Source organism: Stegostoma tigrinum, chromosome 27 (assembly GCF_030684315.1).
Source record: "Stegostoma tigrinum isolate sSteTig4 chromosome 27, sSteTig4.hap1, whole genome shotgun sequence".
In the NCBI taxonomy this organism is placed as follows: Eukaryota; Metazoa; Chordata; class Chondrichthyes; order Orectolobiformes; family Stegostomatidae; genus Stegostoma; species Stegostoma tigrinum.
Genome location: NC_081380.1, coordinates 42,419,230 through 42,441,179, shown reverse-complemented (window position 1 = coordinate 42,441,179; position 21,950 = coordinate 42,419,230). Strand labels below are relative to the sequence as shown.

At 41.4% G+C, this 21,950-nt stretch overlaps 1 protein-coding gene across 2 annotated transcripts in view; it reads right to left on the bottom strand.

Moving 5' to 3' along the window:
• Positions 1-20,968, bottom strand: part of cltcb (clathrin, heavy chain b (Hc)) — a 64,044-nt gene extending 43,076 nt beyond the window's left edge. For both annotated transcript variants that reach the window (XM_059655406.1, XM_059655407.1), the window contains exons 1-3: positions 20,832-20,968; positions 20,502-20,667; positions 2,285-2,492 (exon numbers count right to left, since the gene is read on the bottom strand). In XM_059655406.1, the coding sequence (XP_059511389.1) occupies positions 2,285-2,492; positions 20,502-20,543 (250 nt within the window). In that variant the 5' untranslated portion in view covers positions 20,544-20,667; positions 20,832-20,968. The remainder of the gene's footprint in view (positions 1-2,284; positions 2,493-20,501; positions 20,668-20,831) is intronic.
• Between the last annotated feature and the right edge of the window lie 982 nt (positions 20,969-21,950).

Genomic DNA, 21,950 nt, shown 5'->3' with positions numbered 1-21,950 from the left:
CCATCCCAAGTGTCCAATTGTACACCACTACATAGCAAATGCAAAATTCCAGCACATGGCTCTGGTCCAGTTTGTAAACTGGAAGTCCCATTAGTGCCTGAAAATTTAATCAGTTCATTTACAAAATGAACTTTACTCAAATTGGTTGGATGTAGCAAATTTGAGCTGACATTAGACTTAGGTTACATATAGCATGATCAGTAAGAGTTCATATTTTCTATTCCCCTTCAAGCCAGAATAGTTGACAATTTGTTACATAATGTTTCATACTCACCCATTTTAGGTCATCATAGCTATTTAAACTGACTCAATTCTACACCCTTTTCTGTCTCCTAATTTTAAACTTTGGCAGTTGATGTACAACAAATACACACAAGCTTGTCACTCAGTGATAATCATTCAAGTTTAAATTTATAAAAGTTAGTCTGTAAAAGCAAGTTGGTCTCAAAACAAGCAATGTACTTTACAAACTGGACCAGAAGAGTCTAGACTTAAAGTAACTCACCATCTGCTTTACACAGAATGCAGTAAAAAAAATGCAAAATAATTGGATCAGTAAAACAAACTCCAGATAATGACAAGCTATTGTCAACCTTTGGTAGCCCATGTTTGGGATTTCAATCCTCACTTCAGGAGATTGTCACAAAACAGTCACTGTTTCACTAGAGCTAGTGCTAAGTTTGTGTTTCCAAATTTCTGCTTTCAAAAATTATGTACATTTTAAAAAAACAAAACGAACTTTGAATCAACTGATGTAAAGAGCATTTTTAAAGAACAGGGCAAAGTAATTTCTGTCAGCTAAGCTATCAGACATTTTGTCACCATTCTAGGTAACATCAGTGAGCCTCTGACGAAGTGCTGGAGTTATGTCCTGCTTTCTATTTATTATAAGCAGGACATAACACCAGTGCTTCGTTGGAGGCTCACTGATGTTACCTAGAATGACAACAAAATGTCTGAAAACGAACCTTCCAGCTCAGCGAGCAAACTCACATCCAGAACCTCAACCTGAGCTACAAATCCTCTCAAAACTGACTAGCTAAGCTATTAAATTCAAAATATAGCTAAGGGAGAATGTGGATTGTGTAGCTAATGTGCATTAAGTGGATTCAGTCATTATTGGAACTTCATCCAAAATAAAGCCATGTTCCCCAGTTAAGGGTCAGAGACTGTCAAGGTAATAGAATAAAAATCTGCTCCAAAATCATGAAACCAAGGTGAAAGGCAGCTATGAGAACACCTATATCAGGTAGGGGTGGGGCTTCAGGAATCTACCTATACAGCACCTTTAGGCCACAAGGGTAAGAAGATATTCACAAAAAGTTGCAGTGGTCATTTTCTGCAGTTTCAGGTTGGCACTGCAGTTTTTTCCACTGCATGGAATGAATTTGTGGCACAGCTGGCCAAAAGTTGTGCTAGTTACACAAACAACTCAACATTCAGGAACTCAAGCTACAGTAGTTTTTTTCCCCCCAAGCACAGCTGTGGCACTTCCCTTTATTTGAAAGCCAGGTTTAAATTTGCACCAAGATACAGTAGGGCCAATTCTAGACAACTGTTAGCCTTATGATGCTATCATCAGGGAGAACAGAATTGCCTCAAGTTCATTGTGTCACTGCTCTAAGCAGCTGATATTTCACATTCGTCTCTTCACCTCAATCTGAAGGATAAGAGTTTGGAAAAGTTACCCCCTCAAAATTGCAGTTACCCAAGTAATCAAGCCTTCCAGATTAAAGTACCAAATCTGTACAAGAAATGAATAGAACTGAAAGATCAGTGTCTTCAAATTGAAGAGTGAGTGGGTGGGGTTGATTCTAAGTCAAAATCCACACTTTGACCAAATAAGCCAGTGCAGGAAATTCAAACTGATTCAGTTCCTCAGCTTCTGGATGCAAACACCATGTTAATCACTAATTACTTAATCCAAATTGAATGTTAAGCTACTAGGCCTTTAATATTCTCAATCCAACATTTGACAATGGAGTCATGCAGTTGTGCAAAATTAATTTAACTACATCAGCTAGACTTGACATTAGGATTATTCATTGCTACTGGAATAAACTTAGTTTTGTGCACCCACACTGAAGCAACTGACTTAAGATACAGTCACAAGTTCATATGCCACTTAGTATGAAGAACTGTCCAGTGCATCAAGGCTAGTGATCAGCCAGAAACTAAAGCTGAAGACCAAAAAGAACATCCAAAAGACACCACACAGCCTTTTAGAGGAGGCTAGTACTGAACAGTCTTGATTTTAGTATTTAACCACCACAAACTCACTTACCTTTTAATGCAATAACCTTGCTGGCTGGGTTCATAATCGCACTATCAGCAGATATTGGACGACGAATAGGATTGTTGGGTTCATTCATATCAATGATGACCACTTGGGCTTGTTCACCAACTTTCTCCCGAATGCAGATGAACTTATCAGATTCCATAGTAAGGGTACTGAACCCAATGTTTGCAGGATTAATGCCCAAGTTTTGGAGCTGAAAAAACAATAGTGCATTAAATCACAATGGCAAAGCTCAAGTAATCCAGCAGGCAACTCTGGGTTCCATAACTCAAATTCCACTTAAATTGTTTTTACACAAAAAGTGATGAAGTTGTAGCAATATCTGAAGGGATTGCTACATTATGCATATTCAAACCGTTTGTTACAATTGATTCTACTCCAGTGTTACTTTAAGGCTGGAGAGTTCAAATTTTGAACAACTGCCTGGTGACCCAAAAAAGTGTGCAAAAACCTTGAACCTCAAGAAAATGCCCTAGCCCTGCCAGGTGTCCAAGATGAGTTAGAGCAATATTTAAAAAGTGAAACATGAATTGAAGTTAACTGCTTACAACCTTGGCTTGAACACATTTGCATTCTTTGGTCTGGCATAACCGAGTATCTGTTATCCAAGTGCAAATTCAATGTAATGGTGACTTGAATGTGCTAAAAGGGAAAAATGAGACAAACCAAAAATTGTTACTCAACTAAGAAGTTGGGGGGAATCTAGCTTTGAGATGAGATAATCTGCTATGAGAAATGAGATAACACCAGCACTTGGTCAGAGGCTTACTGATGTTACCTAGAATAGTGACAAAATGTCTGAAAACTAACCTTCTAGCTCAGCGAGCAAACTCACATCCAGAACCTCAACCTGAACTACAAATCTTCTCAAAACACAAGATAATTGGTGTTAGTACATCTCAAAAACCACCAAGACAAATTCACACGAGTTCATCCTGCTGACAAAGTGGGTGCAAATAAACCCTTCTGTAATCTAAAATTGCACAAGGTCAAAAACTACTGGACAACTACAGGGTCTCAAGTTAGGAGTAGAACAACATCAATTCTATTCCACTACAGAAACAGGTGCTTAATTCAAGCCAATTTAATCATTAACCTACACAAAGACCTAGAAATCTGGAGAGGGGTGGCAGCTGGGTTTGGAAGTATTTAAGAACTTGTGGCTCTGGTTCAGATGTGTGATTGGGGCATAAACTAATCAGTTGTTAATACAGAAATTTTTTACCCAATCATAAGGGTTCAGCATTTTTAAATCCAAACACTGGATTTTATAGAACCCAATTAAGTTAGGAAATACACACCATTCATTTGGTACTGACCAAGTCTTTGTCAAAATTCTTACATAATCTAGCCCATTTATTTAACTGGCGATATTAAATAGCCACATGGTTGCCATATTTATGCAAAAGCAGATGTAGCCAAGTGAAAGCTGATTTAGAATGATACAGTAAAGTCATTTTATAGATAGGTCTCATGAGCTTGAGACAGTTCTTCAGTCTGTAGCAACTATAAATTTGGAAAGCAGGTACTACATTATTCATGTAGAGTGATACTGAAACGTTATATTAGACATGGGAGTCAGTCTTGCTCCTGTCAGCTGTAAGACAGAGGGAGGGAGAGAACGCTGCTTGCTGCACAAATTCAAGTGGTGCTTACTAGTTTTGGTGCAGTCACAAGATTCTCTTGTAAAGACATCTTTTGAAGGACAGACATGCTGTTCATACCATCTGTCTGCACTGTACATTTTATTCCAATCTTTGGAATAATGAGTCTGCAATTATGGAGGTGCTGAGCATCAAACTTGCTAGTGCAGATAGTACAGCAACATATGCTGAGCAATTAACAGCAAGTTAACATTCAAGTCCTCAATGGTCAGGGGACAAACTCTATAGCAGACAGATCAGGATGAATGAACACTCGACAACTGATTCAACCACAGCTGGGGGTAGGCAATCCACTCATGTCTACAGCACTGTTGCTCTGGCCACAATATGATGTCTGTGGTTAGTTTTGAAGATACTGTTCTGCTATAGAAAGGAGAATTTAAGCTTACAGTTCAGACTGTTGGTTTGCTGGGACAGGGCTCATTGCTATTTAGCTGCAGTGCCCTCACTTCTAATGTATTTTAACTGATAGCCTGTCACATTATAAGAGATCCAAGCCCTTAAATCAGAGACAACCAGTAAATGTTTAGACTATAGATCAGCAGACAAAGATTGATTGTATCAATGAAGCAACAGCATTGTGGAAAAGTGCCAAGGCTCTGGAGTATCCAAGTGCTGGGATATATTGATACAATATTAACACTAGCTGCAAGCATTGCTGAAGGTAGCATACAAGCATAGATAAAAGATACTCAAAATGGTTTAGAGAGGGGATACGTGGTGCCCCAGATTTTCCAGACACTCGGGGTGTAATTTAAGACCTGACATCTAAACAGCTCCTTTATATAGTCTTGTGTTCTGATTTGTGCAGGAAAGACTTTGAACAGACTCCAGAATAGAACCCATTCAATCCAGGATCTGCCTGTATTATGGCAGTTTGCAGGAAACCAAAAGCACACAGCAACAATAGTAGGAGAAAGTGATTTGGAATTGGAGTGGGCAAAACCTGAAAGATGGAATACATGGGTCAGACAGGAATAGGAAAGTCAATTTAAAACAATTGTAGATAGCTGCAGATAGAAGCATATTGTATTAATATTTGAGGCTACTGTCCTAATTCAGTAGGTAACAGAAAAAGAGGTAAGTGCAATGCTGGCCTTGATTGAGGGGAGAGTATACAGTGGCATCTTGTTATAACTACTAGGTGTTGTCTGGCAACTACTTTGAATACCAGAGATAAAGTGTGGAACTGGATGAACACAGCGAGCCAAGCAGCATCCTAGGAGCACAAACCTTCCTGGAATGTCAGACAGTCAAGGGGTTTAATACAATGGACCTGGTTGGAACGTGGAACAAAAAAGGACAGGCAAATTTCACTAAACAAAAGACATGAAGTATTAGTTCCTTCTTGGAAGGTGGGGCACAGGGCATCTCCACAATAAAGGAATCACCCAGTTGGGATGGATGAGAAAGTGTTAGTGAATCTTAGGAATTTTTACTGCAGAAGGTTCTAGACACTGGCGCCAAGTATATTTAAAATGGAGGCAAATTTATAATAAAACCACTAAGGAATATATTATGGGGAAAAAAAGACACAGGAAAGTGCATTTGAGGATTAGATCAGCTTCTGTAAAGGGTAGAGCAGATGCAGTGGGCTGAACAGACCCCCATGTTCTGTGGTCATTGAAGTGCTAGTTTACTCAATTTATGAAGACCAGGATTACAGCTTGAAACCCAAGGTGGGCCTTGAGAATTCTAAGTAAAGACACTGTTAGAATTAGGACCGACGGTACAGCTAGCATTCTGTACTCAAGTTAAAATGCATGCACTACTTGCCGTAGACCAGAACACACCTTGGACATGATTGCTTCACTGAACTCATTAAATTAGGAAGCTAAGTGTGGAAAATATTCCTATTTCAGCAGTTGACACACATTACTTCTGTGAGGTATTCAGGATTGTTCTGCTCAAATTCCAAGCAGCTGCCAAATTTCAAAGTTTACTTGACATGTCTTTTGTCAAAGTCAGTCTACTGCAAATCATTGACTTGTATTGGGACAGATTTACCAATAAATTAGTTTTGAGGAAAAACAAGTGCAATTTAGGTTTAGAAGGTTTCAATTCAATACATTAAAGCCAAAGCAATTTATCACAACTAGGTAATATTGTTTTAAACTGACTAGTAAAATAAGAGTTCAGCAACTAGGGGCCTTGGTCCAGTTAAAGCTTGGACTCATTTTAAGAAAAATTTGTTAGCAGACAAGTAGTTCCTAGATTCTAGATGGTGTGAATTGATTTTTTTTTTAAAAAGTACACTGATCACTGCTACACCATAAGTGTATGGTGATACTCAGCAGGTCTGGCAGCATCTGAAGGAGAACACAGAGTTAATGTTTCAGGTGCAGTGACCTTCCTGAGAACTCTGGCTTGGGTCTTGTGCATGGATCACAGAAGGTACAAGTAATTAGGAAGACAAAATGGAATTGTCCTTCAATGCTAAAGGGATTGAGTTTAAATGCAGAGAGGTTATGTTGCAGCTATACAAAAAAGGTGCTGGTGAGGCCACACCTGGAGTACACATGCAGTTTTGGTCTCCTTACTGAGAAAGGATGTACTGGCACTGGATGGGGTGCACACCAGGTTCACTAGGTTGATTCTGGACTGGAGGGTGTTGGCTTATGAGGAGAGACTGAGTAGATGGGAATTATATTCATTGGAATTCAGAAGATTGACAGGGGTCTTAAAGAAAATTATGAAGGGAATAGATGAGGTAGAAGTAGAGGATGTTTCTACTGGCAGGTGAAGTTAGGACAAGAGGGCATAGCCTCAACAGGGAGCTGATTTAGGACCGAGTCCTCACTGTTGGACAAGGAATCAAGGACTTGGTTAAGATATTCAATAAGTTCACCATTGGCCACGTAGAAAGGATTCATTGGCAGAGCTCAGCACATGGAGGAGAATCCTGCAATTCTGGAGTGTGACAAAGCAAATTTTCACATTTCAAAATTGTTGCAGAAAACAGAATAGTTGTCAATAACACTGGCATATGGAATCCTAGTGTCAAAACAGACTGTTCAGCCCATCAAGTCAACAACCTTCTGAACAGCATCACACCCAGACCTGCTCTTGTGTCCCATTTCCCAGCACTCTGCAATTCCCATAAAGTCCACCTTGCCTGCATGCTACAGGGCAATTTAACTTATCCAAGTTAGGTGGAGTGGCTATGCTTGAACTATGGAGAAAGTTACACTGCTTCAAGGTTTTAATGACTTACTAAAACCTGTACCTGATCACACAAGGTAGCTAAAATCAGAAAAAGGTTTGTGCAATGAATGAGGAAAGTCTGCATTTACTCAAATCCTAGTTTACATTCATTTCTAAGACCTAAAGAGAGAGCTCAGAAGAGCCAGGAGGAGACATGAAAAGTTGTTGGCAGATAGGATCAGGGTAAACCCCAAGGCTTTCTATCAGTATTTAAGGAATAAAAGAATGACAAAAGAAAGATTAGGCCCAATCAAGGATAGTAGTGGTAAGTTGTGTGGAGTCAGATGAGATAGGGGAAGTGCTAAATGAATTTTTTCAACAGTATTCACTCTAGAAAACGACAATGTTGTCGAGGAGAATACTGAGGTACAGGCTACTAGACTAGGTGGGATTGAGGTTCACAAGGAAGAGGTATTAGAAATCCTACAGAGGGTGAATATAGATAAATCCCCTGGGCCAGATGAGATTTATCCTAGGATCCTCTGGGAAGCCAGGGGAGGAGATTGCTGAGTCTTTGGCATTGATCTTTAACTCGTCATTGTCTACAGGAATAGTGCCAGACAACTAGAGGATAGCAAATGTGGTTCCCCTGCTCAAGAAGGGGAGTAGAGGCAACCCTGGTAATTATAGACCAGTGAGCCTTACCTCAGTTGTCGGTAAAGTGTTGGAAAAGGTTATAAGGGATAGGATTTATCATCATCTAGAAAAGAATAAATTGATTAGGGATAGTCAGCACGGTTTTGTGAAAGGAAGGTCATGCCTCACAAACCTTGAGTTCTTTGAGAAGGTGACCAAACAGGTAGATGAGAGTAAACTGGTTGATGTGGTGTATATGGATTTCAGCAAGGCGTTCGATAAGGTTCCCCACAGTAGGCTATTGTATAAGTGTGGAGGAATGGAATTGTGGGAGATATAGCAGTTTGGATCAGAAATTGGCTTGCTGAAAGACAGAGGGTGGTAGTTGATGGGAAGTGTTCATCCTGGAGACCAGTTACTAGTGGTGTACCGCAAGTGGTGTTGGGTCCACTGCTGTTTGTCATTTTTATAACTGACCTGGATGAGGGCATAGAAGGATGGGTTAGTAAATTTGCAGAGGACACTAAGGTCAGTGGAGTTGTGGATAGTGACGAAGGATGCTGTAGGTCGCAGAGAGACATAGATAAGCTGCAGAGCTGGGCTGAGAGGTGGCAAATGGAGTTTAATGCAGACAAGTGTGAGGTGATGCACTTTGGTAGTAACCAGAAGGCAGAGTACAGGGCTAATGGTAAGATTCTTAGTGTAGATGAGCAGCGAGATCTCGGTGTTCATGTACACAGATCAGTGAAAGTTGCCACCCAGGTTGACAGGGCTGTTAAGGCATAGAGTGTTTTAGCTTTTATTAATAGAGGGATCGAGTTCCGGAACCATGAGGTTATGGTGAAGTGGTACAAAACACTGGAGTATTGTGTACAGTTCTGGTCACTGCATTAAGGAGGATGTGGAAGCTGTGGAAAAGGTGCAGAGGAGATTTACTAGGATGTTGCCTGGTTTGGAGGGAAGGTCTTACGAGGGAAGGCTGAGGGACTTGAGGCTGTTTTCATTAGAGAGAAGAAGGTTGAGAGGTGACTTAATTGAAACATAAAATAATCAGAGGGTTAGATAGGGAGAGCCTTTTTTCCTAGGTTGGTGACGGCAAGCATGAGGGGGGCATAGCTTTAAATTGGGGGTGAAAGATATAGGATAGATGTCAGAGGTAGTTTCTTTATTCAGTACTAAGGGAATGGAATGCTTTGCCTGCAATGGTAGTAGATTTGCCAACTTTAGGTACATTTCAGTCATCATTGGATAATCATATGGACGTACATGGAATAGTGTAGGTTAGATGGGCTTGAGATCAGTATGACAGGTCGGCACAACATCAAGGGCTGAAGGGCCTGTACCGTGCTGTAATGTTCTACGTTTGCAAACTGATCACAGGTTAGTAGTGCCACACACCTAGAGGCTTCTAGGTCATGAAGACTGTGTAGAGGGATTCTACAGTTCACTTCTGGCTTGAGAATACTGTGAAATCAAGACTTCTGCTCTGGAGGGGATCAAAACCAACCAACTGTGCTAGTGTCAAATCGATTTGCCTATCTGGCTGTATCCAGTCAAGCCAAGTGTTGGAAGCTTGTCAATATCTGGACCCATAGCCCAGTATGGGTGACCTTCAAGTAGGCCACATTAGTAAACAAGCAGAGACCATTGTGTCAAGTCAAAACAGCAACCAACCATAACAAAGTGACAGCATGCAAGGAATCTTGGAACCATAATAATAACATTGCCACATGTTCTTAGACAAGTAGTTGAGTGCAAGTAATTTGTCCTTTCTGGATAATTGAAAACTACCTTTGACTTGGGTAGCACTATTGTTGCTTTTCTTGGGGGGGGGGGGGGGGGGGAACAAAGTAGCTGCTTGTACACAAACTAAACCTGCATTTCACTCACTGGCACAACCGAAGCCAGAAATTTTAAGCATTTTTGGTCACTTCTAGGAAGAGGGAGTACAGTTGAAGTCAAAATATCAGAAAAGGGAAATATGGCAAGAGTTCCAACAATGTTTAGCAGTCAGACCTCAAATTCCTGAAGTTCATCCTCAAACATTTAGCTGATCCATGCAGATCAGAGGGCAAATAGAATTTAAGATATAACCCCAAAAGCAAGGTAAGTTTCAGGGACATATCCCTTCCTCTCAGGGAAGCAGATAAATAAGTTCCACCCCCTGCCATTAAACCAGGCTAACATTAACATTTCAACTTTGTAGCACAGTGTTGCACATGTATGCAATTCTAAACAATTATCAATCATGGTAGTATTCAATTAACTCCACAACTACTTGTTATTTGGACTGTTTTCCCCATTTATCCCAAGGTAGCATGGAAAATTGTACCATCCTAGCTAAAGAATTGGTGGCGTATGAAATGAATGATTCAATGACACCATGTTTGGATAGGTCACATTCCTCTGCTTACACTGGTGTCTGCACATGACTCTTCCTTCGCTAGTTTGGCTGTTTTAATGATAAGCTTAGGCCCCTTTATGGGATAATGGGTGTTGCTGGCTAGCACTTCTTGCCAGACCATGGCAGTCCTTAGGGTAGTGGTGAGGTGCCTTTTTGAATCACTGCAGTTCATCTGCTATCCTGAAATCACGATGCAACAGTTAAGGAATAGTGATCAATTGAGAACATGTAGTCTTTTGTCTAGATCTAGCTGGATTTGAACATAGCACCATTCTTAAATTGACTGAAGCAGTCTGAACACTGAAAAACAGAAGATCCTCACTGACCTCATGATGTAGAAGGACATTGATGAAACTGAAGATAGTTGGGCCTAGGACACTGAGGAATTCCTATGGAAGTGCCCTGCAGCAGTGACAACCACCATACCATCTTATGCCAGTAAGGACCCCCATGCCCATTAATTCCAGTCTTATTAGGGGGTTCTTGATCCCACACTTAGTCAAATGCAGCCTTAAATGTCAAGGGCTGTCACTCATGTTTGGAAGGGAAATCAGTGCAAATTACTCTGCATTGCAGTAAGTGCAAGTTGCAGTGTTTCAGAAGTTTACACAGCATCAGAAGTGTTGAATGCTGAAGTACACTTGCCATTTATTTTAAACAGAGTCCCTCTGAAATAAGTATGCAGAGCAAGTCATGCATAAATCCTAGCCATTTCATTTAATATTTGGACAGGTGATTATGTTGTCACAACAAGGGCTACTGAACTAGTGGTAGTGATGGCTTTTCAAATTAAAGGACTTCACTCAAGACTGCAGGGAAAACCAAAATAGGCAAAGATGGCAGCAAGCAGCCATAGATTAGAGGGAGGAAAAAAATTCCTTCATGAGTAGTAAGGGAATGGAACGCTTTGCCTGCAATGGTAGTAGATTTGCCAACTTTAGGCACATTTAAGGTGTCATTGGATAAGCATCTGGATGTACATGGAATAGTGTAGGTTAGATGGGCTTCAGATCGGTATGACAGGTCGGCACAACATCAAGCGCCGAAGGGCCTGTACTGTGCTGTAATGTTCTATGCCTCAAGATGGAGGCAGACAAATGCAGATAGGCAGAGTATTTAAAATCTCAATTGTTTACACCTGGGCAGAAGGTTAAACTGATTAGTCAAAACAGAAAACAAGTTCTCATCAGGCAAAAGTTACTTGGAATGGGGAAAATGTCACTTCAGACTGTCCACTGCCTTCATACAAATAGAGGTTGTTGGAAACCAACATTGAAGGCAGCAAAACTCAATGCCTAACCACTACTTTAAAGACAGACTAGGCAGCAAGTCTAGAAGTGTGCAATGTCAAATAACTGAAGAACTAAGCAAGAATACCTCCGTGTTAGCGTTCATTTTCTCATCATGGGACAAGACCAAGCTAGTCCAGGATCCAAGTGGTCAGTTAAGATCTGAAAGCTCTCAACTCTTGGATTCAGGCCACATTTTAAGCTGGAAGTGCTTCACTGCTAAATTCTAGCAGAATCACTACTCATTACCTTAAAACAGATGCAACGGATCTCAAATCAAACCTGGATCATAGAGTTCTGCTGGTATGTGGCCAACTGTCCTTCAAATGGAGCTTATTTGAATGATCTTTTGCAAAATTTGGATAGGTTTCCCAAATTACTGCACTTCAAAATTTCTTTAATGACCTCAAGTGAAGGTCAAGAATGGACTGCTTGGTCTTCCCTTGGAGGATCAAGCTTAAAGGTGTACACAAGCCAAACTGGGTAGCCATGCACAGAGTCTGCTATTAAGGGACTGCTGCTATCTTTGTAGGCAGGATTTAGTTAACCAAGTGCTTGAGTGTGCCAACCAGTTTGCATGTTCAACAAGTTAGCTATGATGATTCTTGCCCCTGAAGTTCAGCATTAACATTCCAAAGACTTTTACAGTTCCCTTCCTACCAATGGCAAGTTTGATTTATCACAAAGATGTAATGTGTATTCTGTATGGGAAAGGAGACAGACTGTTGCATTTCACTTTACATCAAGTTAACTAGTAACTAGTTTTTGTAAAAAAGGACTGACCTGTAACAAGCTATTAATGTCAAGCTTAAGAAACTGGGTTTTCTAGTCAAGTGTTGAAACAAGTAACTAGTTTCACGACAGTTAAAAATGCCAAATCTCAAGTTTTGTTTTATAAACAATTTACCACTTTCCTGGAGGCTATTCCCATTAGGAAAGACTGCTGATAAAAGTGAATTCCAGGAAGGATACAAAACTGCTGTTTAAAGCATCAAACTGAAACAGGAAACCAAATCAGTGGACTTTGATGCAGACTAATTTAGTAGATAGGAAAATCAGGATCAAAAAGGTTTTGTGATTTCAACTCAGCATGTAGTGAAAGGTAGCAAGCTAGGTGACTGGACTCTGGCCTTGCCAGGAAGAACTGAAGCACCAAATGGGACAAAGTCCCATCTCCTAAGGAGAAAGCCAAATCTTAGGAGCACATGGACTTCTACTCCATCTCAAAAAGATGAAAGTAAACTACAATGAGGTCCACTAGCTACTTACATTAATGACAATACAGGAATAAGTCTCTTGTCAAGTTTGAACAAAAAATGTGATAAATTGCATTGAGGAAATAAGAGCCTTATAAGTGGATCTAGACAGGTTAAGAGAGCAGCAGATGGAATTTAACACAAGTGAGAGGCTGGGCATTTGTCAGCAAGTCAAAAGACAACTATTAGGTAAACAGACTTCAGGGTGCTCCAATGCAAAGGGATCTGGATGTCCATGAGTCAGGGAAACTAGCATGCAAGTACAGCAGATAAGGAAAAGTAGAACACTAGTTTAATATTCTATTGCTTTATCAATAAAACCAAGTATTGTTACAACAAGACATTGGAGACTGCATCTGCAGTATTATGCAGCTTTGATCCCCTTGTTTGAGGGAAGATTAGTGACACTGGAGGCAGTTCAACGAACATTCACTAAATTGATCCAAGAGATATGGTTGACTGGTTTAGACCTCCCTTCATTCCAAATAAGAAATTGATATTTATAGGAGAAGTATACAATTTAGACATGAAGCAGTTACATCCTCAGATTCTAGGATGACAGATTATCTTTTAGGATAAAGGCTTGCAAATTTAAGAACAAGTTTCAGAAATTTCTCCTGAAGTTTTGAAAACGAGAAATTTGCAACTACTGCAGTGGATGATGGGACAGGGAGTAGTGTCAGATTTTTAACCTGTTAATGGTTAAGGGGCTATGGCAAGATGGCAGGATAATGGGGGTGAGAAGCATATCAGCCATGATCAAATGGTAGATCAGACTTCTGGGCTGAATGCCCAAATCCTGCAAGCCTAAACTCACTTGGTCTGGTGGCACCCAAGGTATACCATAAGTTGTTTAGGTCAATTATGTCAAGACTCAATCTTGATCATTTAATTTTTAGAACTCACATTTTAAATTCCAAATACTGAATGATCAATAAACTTGACAAGATTCCTACAAGAGAGGGTGGCAAAATTGAAGCCACTCTTCCATACTCCAACTCCCTCTTTTCTCAGGCTGAGGCAGGCTCTATAACAAAAACTCACCACTTGTGCTTTGACTATCATACCTGGCCATAAGTTCTCACCTATTAGATCAAGATGAATGGAGGAATTGGAGAATGTGGGCATCACTGGCAGGCCCAGCATTTAATGTCCAACCCCTTAGAGGAGGAGAAAAAGGCCTGAAAATACTGCAGTCCTTTTGGGGTGGGTACAGCCAATGTTTTTAGTTAGTTGCTTAGTGACAAAAAAAAAGTCATGTTTCAAGTCATGAAGTGGATTGACTGAGGAGGGTATTTGCAGGTGCACACATTTCATACATCAGCTTCCCATGTCTCCTAGATGGCAGGGGTCAAAGATTCAAATAGTGCTGTTGAGGAACTTTTAATTTCTGTTGTTCATCAGGAGGGGGAGAGTGAAGACAGATTTATTGCCAAATTGTGTTGGTCCAGATGTAAAACTTTTAAATATTGGTACTCCATTCAGCTTGGGCAAGTTAATCAGAGGATAACTGGAGAACATGACCACCACAATTCCTAGCCTCCAATGGTTTCTGATCAGCTGTAACCCCAGGATTTTTAAGTGCCATTGCTGTGGGCACCCCCCTCCCCTGGTCCAGTGCAGGGAGTTAAAAAGGTGCAAGTGTGCCAATTAGAAGGTGGAAGCACTGCAGCATGCTTGACTGCCTCATTTTGGACCTTTCACAAATTAATATTGAAATACAAGAATGAAAAAGTTAGTGTCCCTCATTTGCCTCTCCTTGACTGTCAAAGTCCTGCCATTCCTGCCCTAACATTGCACTTAGGTACAACACATACAGCAGATCAAGAAAACCAAATCAAGAGCAACTAGGGACATGCAATAAATTCCAGCAAATGATTCGAGTGTCCCATGAGTGACTGGCTAAAATACTTGCCATCTCAAAGCCCTGTTGAGAGCCTTTAAAATAAGCATTCTGAACCCACAGGCAACCAACAAACAAGTCTCTCACATAGCACTAATAGCTACAGTATCCCAAAAGACACTACAATGATCAGATTGAAAAGAGATACTAATGGAGAGAAACACCCATTTCTACAAGTGTTTCATCTGGCTACTTCACTTTCGTACTGTAGCAAGTAGATACTGAACAATTTTAAAAATCTGATCAGTAAAATGTTTAGCATATCCAATTCATAACTTTAGACCTACTGCTAAAGAAATTAAATATGCATAATTACACAACTGAGGTGGACAGATGTGAAGACAGTGTGCAGAGAGGTGACTTATCCTATCTGCATTAGTTTAAACCTACATTGTGCCTCAATTTGGACACAAGACACTTGTTTAGATCAACTGAGCCCTAGTGTTGTTTTAAACAACAGTAGCTGCCAAGAGAGCCTCAGATATAGTTAGCTCTTTATATTGGCTGAGCTGTCAGTAAGTACTACAGCCATTAAGGAACCAAAGCACACAACTGGAAACATTAGTGCTGCATTTGTACTTCAAGTCATTGTAAGCCTAGTTTTTGAGCCAGAAGCTTACTGGAAGTGGGTTTATCAAGCAAGCTTTCTGGTTTCAAATCAGATAACAGTGTTCAATTTGATTTGATTATTCAAAGTTACAGTAGGACTGCTACATTAATGTTTTATTCCAAGATCAATTCCCCAAGGAGATATCAAATCAAACCACTGCATTTGAAAATTTACACATTTAATCTTTCATTGTCCTTTGCAATGAGACTAGGGAGTGTGCCTCCAACTGCTCAAGCTGGTAGGACTGGATTGCTTGCCATGTCATTTGCCCTGAAGATGACCTTCTGATCAGCCGATTGTCTACACAGACAATCCTTTCCAGCTCTGCAGTATCACAGTCTATTTTCATCAGTAGCATAAACTTACTGCAGTTAAGTCCTCCAAATATCTGAGCCTGCATCCCATATTCTTAAATGCATAAACCCAGTCATCTAAAATTCTGGAACTTGTGCCCTTGTTCACACCAAGGTCTACACACTATATGGCCCCTGGTTATACCCAAGTCCCTTGTTTGCAACATCCCCCAATCCACCCCTATAAAGCTTCCAACCACCTAGGTATCAAATCCTTTATTCTCTGCTTCTTTGGCAGAGGATCACATGGACATGGAATTCTGTCACTTGGAAACAAGGAGAGGGGCAGAGATCTAAGACATTAAAACCAGCTCAAAAGTTATTGACACAGACTTCAAAAACCACGTGCCAATCCCAAGTTCTTGTGGGGAAGTCTTAGAACATTTTACAGTAGGAAAAAGTAAAACCTAAACACCAGTCACATGACAGGCGATGCACTACATCAACTCAAATTGCCTATTGACAATGGCAAAGTTTGCCTGTAGTCAGTCAAGCTTAGTGTACAGTGCAGGTATTGATGCTTTTACATTTCTTCCCTGATAAGGGAACAATCTAGCATCACATTACAATAAGTATAACCACCTGCAGAGATGTACTGGGTGCATGTCAAGGAACATACCGCACCTTAGACCCAAAGTGGAATGCAAATAAACCAAAAGAAAAAAGTGATAAGGAACCCATTTGGTCCTGCACAGCAGGTTGTATCATACCTATCAGGACTGAAGAAATTCCAGAACTGTCAAGGCAGGAAAGGATTGTCACAATCTCCACTTACCTTCTCTATCCACCTTCCCCTTCTCCCTATTTGAGAGCCCCCTCCCCCATTTCTGAAGAGTCTAGGCCTGAAACATCAGCCTTCCTGCTTGGACTGCTGTGTTCATCCAGCTCGACACCACCTCTATTAAGGAGGATTGTCACAAGCCTGACTCTGGCCCAGGCTCGAAATAAAGGTGTAACAGGCAGAATCATACAGGTTGAAAACATGCTGACCAAGTTTCCCCAAACTAGCCCTACTTGTTTGGTTCATCCAAGCCTAACTCATGCAATTCACTGGATGGGCACATACACAGTTTGAACATCTACCACTTCATTCATGTACCAATCACCTTCTGGTATCACCCCCAGGTTCTTTTAAAGCAAGAAGACTTCCCTAGTCTCCAATATGCCTCAAGTTGCAAACTTTCCTACCCTAGACAAAGGAACTTTGTTGTTATTCACCTTTTCTAGGCCCCTCATGGTTGACAGACCTCTACAAGGTCACACCACCTGTTTCCCCTCCCCAACACATCCATTTCTCCACGGAGCAAAGTTCCAGCCTATCCAAGCTCAGAACTCAAATATTCCATACCAAGTAAAGTCCTTGTTAATCTTTTTCTACATGTTCTCCAATTTAATGCCCTTCCTACAAGGCATGTGACCAGAACTGTACACCACACTCCAGGAGTGACCTCACCTACATCTTGTGCAACCTCAAGGCATCCCAACTGCTATTTTGGAGTGATCAAAACAATGAGGAGAGACATGAAGGCTGTTGAAAGAGGGACGACAAGTAGACAAAGCTCTTGGCTAAAATAAGCCTTAAAAAGGTGAGGGTGGGGCAGAGAAGGTTCAGAGGACAGTTATTTGGAAAGGTGACACTGGTACAGATTAAATAAATAGAGCCAACAAACTATAGCTATGTACCTTGGAAAAGCTGTTTAAACTGAGCAGTTTACAGTAGCATGATGGACTGGTGATACAAAGCAAGGCAAAGTTGAACACAATACAGGAAAAGGTGGCAAAGTTTTTGGTCAAATCATACAGCTTTGTTTAGCTACAAAACATTGTAGCTTGATGCAAGCCAGTTACAACTGAAGTCTGTTACTTGATGCAACCATTCCTACTGCTACCCACACCAGGTACTTAATACAAGTGGTTACAATTCAGCAAGGCTCACTTAATAGGACAACTGTCAACAATTCCAGTAACTACAGCAAAGGTAAAGAGTCGCTTGCTTAGAAGCAATTTGCCTCCTTTTGGCAAGTGTAGGAGTTAGATCAGAATACTCCTTTCAAGTGGTAGCTCTAGCGAGAAAAGCACTGTTGGCAAAGGCCAGCATTCATTTTGCTGGGCCTGGCTTGTGAACTGCCTCAAGCTAAGGAGGCTGCAAAACCAAAGGGCACTCCAAGTACAGGATGAAAATTTGCATAAGTGTTCAATTCCAATCACGAGCTACACAAGACTGAGTGCTACACAATTTTACACTCTTCCCACAGATGCTGTCAGACCTGCAGGCTTTCTCCAGCCATTTCTACTCTTGTTTCTGGTTATACAGAGCACTGCTAAAGATCTTCAAAAAAGGTGATTCTAGCCTGAGATTAGATTAGCACATTGCAATCCACAACTTGATCAGTTGAAAAAGTGATCACTACCTGTTGCAGTATTCTTTGAACATTGGAAACAGTTTAAGACTGAATATCATACAAGGGCATTCGATACCCTTGCAAGCCCTCTCCTGCTAAGGAGTCAGTCTCAAACAGTAATTTGCTGTCTGCTGTTAAAAAGGCTAGAGTCTCCATGTTGGAAATATTCTAATTTAAATTAGAAAGGAGGGAGGTCAAAAGTAACTTAATTTAAGATTTTCATTGACTGCAGTTAGAATGCAAGGGATCAGGGTCAGAAGGGACATTATACAGTATCAAACAGTATGCAAATATAAGTGCTATCACTCACTGAATGCAGTATTGGTTGATCAATACTGCATCAACCAACTTACAGGAGGTTTAGGCTATTACATGATGGCTAAAACCTATTTGTTAAATAACTGCATGGATTTTGCATCTAGATCAAATTCTCTAATCACTTCCTAGCAGCAGCCCTTTGGACCTCATTGTGCAAGTCTGAATTGAGTAAGCTTGTGTATTTTTGAAATTTAGTTATCAGTACTTAGTAAACTAAAGTTAAAGTATCATGGGATGCATGCGTAGACACTCCAGGGTAGAAGTCTGATCCTCCGAAGTGATGTTCTTAGCAAAGAACTTCATAGTTGACTTGATAGTAGGAACTGCCAATACTGGAGAATCTGAGATAACAAGGTTTAGAGCTGGATGAACAGAGCAGGCCAAGCATCAGGAGAGCTGATGTTTCGGGCCTAGACCCTTGATCAGAAATCCCCCCTGAAGACTTGAGCTGAAACGTCAGCTTTCCTGCTCGGTTTGGTGTGTTCATCCAGCTGTACTGTACACCTTCATAGTTACCTATTTCTTGCTCCATGTTTCAACATGGAGCAATGGTATGAAGCATCACTACAAATTTAGTTTAACCAAATTAAACTAGTTTCCCATAGAAACAACACCCCATAGCTTAGAATGGCAAGTTCTAAACACGTGACTAGTTACAAATCAGACCCATGTTTTAGCGGTATGGGCAGCTGGTTATTTAGCACCTCCAAGGAGAAAGCAGATTGACACATCTACACAAAAGTGCTTTATTACAGATTTACACAGTCTCCTGCTTGCCCACTCACCTGTTTATAAACTGTAAGAGGCAAGTGACAGTTTAAACACTGTCAGTCAACTTTCAGATCAAACTGAATATGATGTCAATTTTAAGGGAGAGCAAGATAAACTCAATTTTCCCTGGCAGGGCATTGATAGTTATTGAAAGCCTTGCTTTTTCACATTCCATGCTCCTATGTCACCAGCTCAAGTAACACCCAGTTAAATTTGTTAAAAATGCCACTAGTAAGTCAGTTGGAATGTAACTTTAAACAGGCTAATTTATAAAGAGTGATACTTAGGGTAAGTTAGCAACTGAAGAACCCACTGTTTAGTTGCCCAATTTAATACCTGTTAAGTTACTGGAAAACCAATGCATTCTAACATCTTCAACTGTATTTAGATACCAAGTGTGAAAAATACACAAACTATGAAACAAAGTTGAGAAACACTACATAGGAATTAAAGATAAATACAAACAATTCTATTCAAGAATCCAACATATCTACAGCTAAAGACACCACTAAGTACAAACAAACCAAACGTTTAAAATGATCATATCTTAATTGATGAGTTGAGCCACTATCAAGCCCATTTTGGAAGCATAACTCAACATTAAAAATTACAAGCAAAGTTACAACTGGTTGAAAAAAGTTCAACTGTCTCACTGCTAGCTGAGAACATGGTCATGGGTTGCACATATAAAACAAGTTATTTACAGTACAAGAACTCAAATTTCAGTTTAAAACACTGAAGGGTCATTAAGCAATTGTCCCACTTCCACCTCAGATTAAAAGACAGGCAAACATTGGTGGGGTGGAAGCCTGGTACTGTTACCATTAGAAACATCTGCACTAGGCTCCATTTGGCAAAAAAAATCATTCATAGCCTGAACTCACTCCAATTTATTAAAAAACTAAATGAGATGGGCACCATCAGCATTCGAGGCCTGCAGTAAGGTAGAGCTTTAAACTAGGGGTGGGGTTAAAGAAGACAAGATTTTTTTATAAACCGTGCAAGCATTCACACATTTCCTCATACGGGCGACATTGTGAAACGGTGCCACGGTGTAATCCAAGGTTGAACCTCCACCCCCACCGATAATATTTCAAAGTGAAAAATTACGGCGAAATTGGGGGGGGGGGTAGGTTTGCAAAACGAGAGATATATAGAGAGAAGCAAATCCGGGGGGGGGATTAGGAATAATCTACAGGCGGGAGGGAGGTGGGGTCGAAGATTAGAGACGGGAGCGCTGTATGCGGGTGGGGATGACATTTACCCAGGGCTCGGTCTGAAGCGAAGGCCCATGTTACGGGGGGGGGGGGGGGGGGGAAGAAGAGAGAAGGTGTAGAGGTCAGGAGATGCAGGGGCGGGGGGGGGGGGGGGTGTTAAAATTTTTTGTTTAAAGTTAAGTTAAAAAAGAGAAAAAAAGTCATCGTTTACTGACGGACTGATTGAGCGAGTTACCTGCAGGTGCTCCTGGAAGCGGATGGGCAGGATCTGAGCCATGTCGACAGACGACGCTGGCGCTCAGCGGGTCCAAAAGGAAAGAAAAAACACACCGAGATCCTCCGGCGAGAGAATAAAAAACCAGCCAGGGAAGAGAGAGAGAGAGAGGCGAGTAAGTGCGGATCTGTGTGGGGGGAGAAATAATAAATACAAAAAAATATTATTTCTACATCGAATGACATCAGCCAAGAGGGAAATGTTCCAAAAACCCCTCCCTCAGACGGAAGGGGGTCAGGGGGAAAGCCCGTTATCACCGTGAAGGGAGGAGACGCCCTCTCAGAGACTCACCTGAAGCTGCTGCCCTTCCTGCCGCCCGCCTCCCCTTTTATAAACCGTCAACGGGGCCCCCACGGAGCCGCAGCGGGAGCCGCAATGGCGGAAAACCGGAAACGGCGGAGCGCTACCCCTGCACCCGGTGACACGCCCCTCCACCCAGACCGTCAGATCAAAGCGAGGTGAGGGGGGGTGGGGTCACTTCGGCAAGCCCACCCGCTGTGTAACTAAAAAAAACAACAGACAACCCCCACACGCCCGTCCACCCCTTCGCTCATTGCAACCATATACGAGTAAAACTTGGTCTTTCGGGTACCGCCCCCCTTCAGATTTGACGGCGAAAACTGGGAAGCGGGGGTGGGCGGAAATGGGACTTTTTTCGGTCGGCGGAGAGTTTTCCTTCGGGCGGCCACATCATTGGCACATGATTAAGCATCACTTCCGCCTGGGCTTCCGGGTTTCTCCACCTTCCGCCTTCAGCTCCTCATTCATTGCAAAGGCTGGCCCTGCTGTATCTGCAATGATGGAGGGAAGGTTGTTGTGTCCTCTCTCTCGGCCTTTTGGAGATTTTTAAAATATATTCCAGCAATAAAATTAGTGCATTCCCCAAAAAAAAGTGTATGTGTGAGTTCATACAAATAAATGAAGTAGATTTTATCTTTCATGTCCCAGTCTTTAATTTTTGGAACAGAGGACATTCCATGGAATGATGAAGTCACTTAAGGTACGGGGAGGCCATTCGCTCCATGATGACTGTCTCAGAGCACTTCAGTCTCATTCCTCTACCGTAGCCTCATAACCGGGCAAGTTTATTTCCCTCGAGTCCCCATCTAATTTCCCAGAAGGAACAAATCAGCTTAGCAATGAAAAGTAACACTTGGAAATTAACAGAGATAATGGGAACTGCAGATGCCGGAGAATTCCAAGATAATAAAATGTGAGGCTGGATGAACACAGCAGGCCAAGCAGCATCTCAGGAGCACAAAAGCATCTTCGGTCCGCCTCCCCCTCTCTCCCTATTTATTCCAGTTCCCTCTCCCCATCCCCCTCTCTGATGAAGGGTCCAGGCCCGAAACGTCAGCTTTTGTGCTCCTGAGATGCTGCTTGGCCTGCTGTGTTCATCCAGCCTCACAT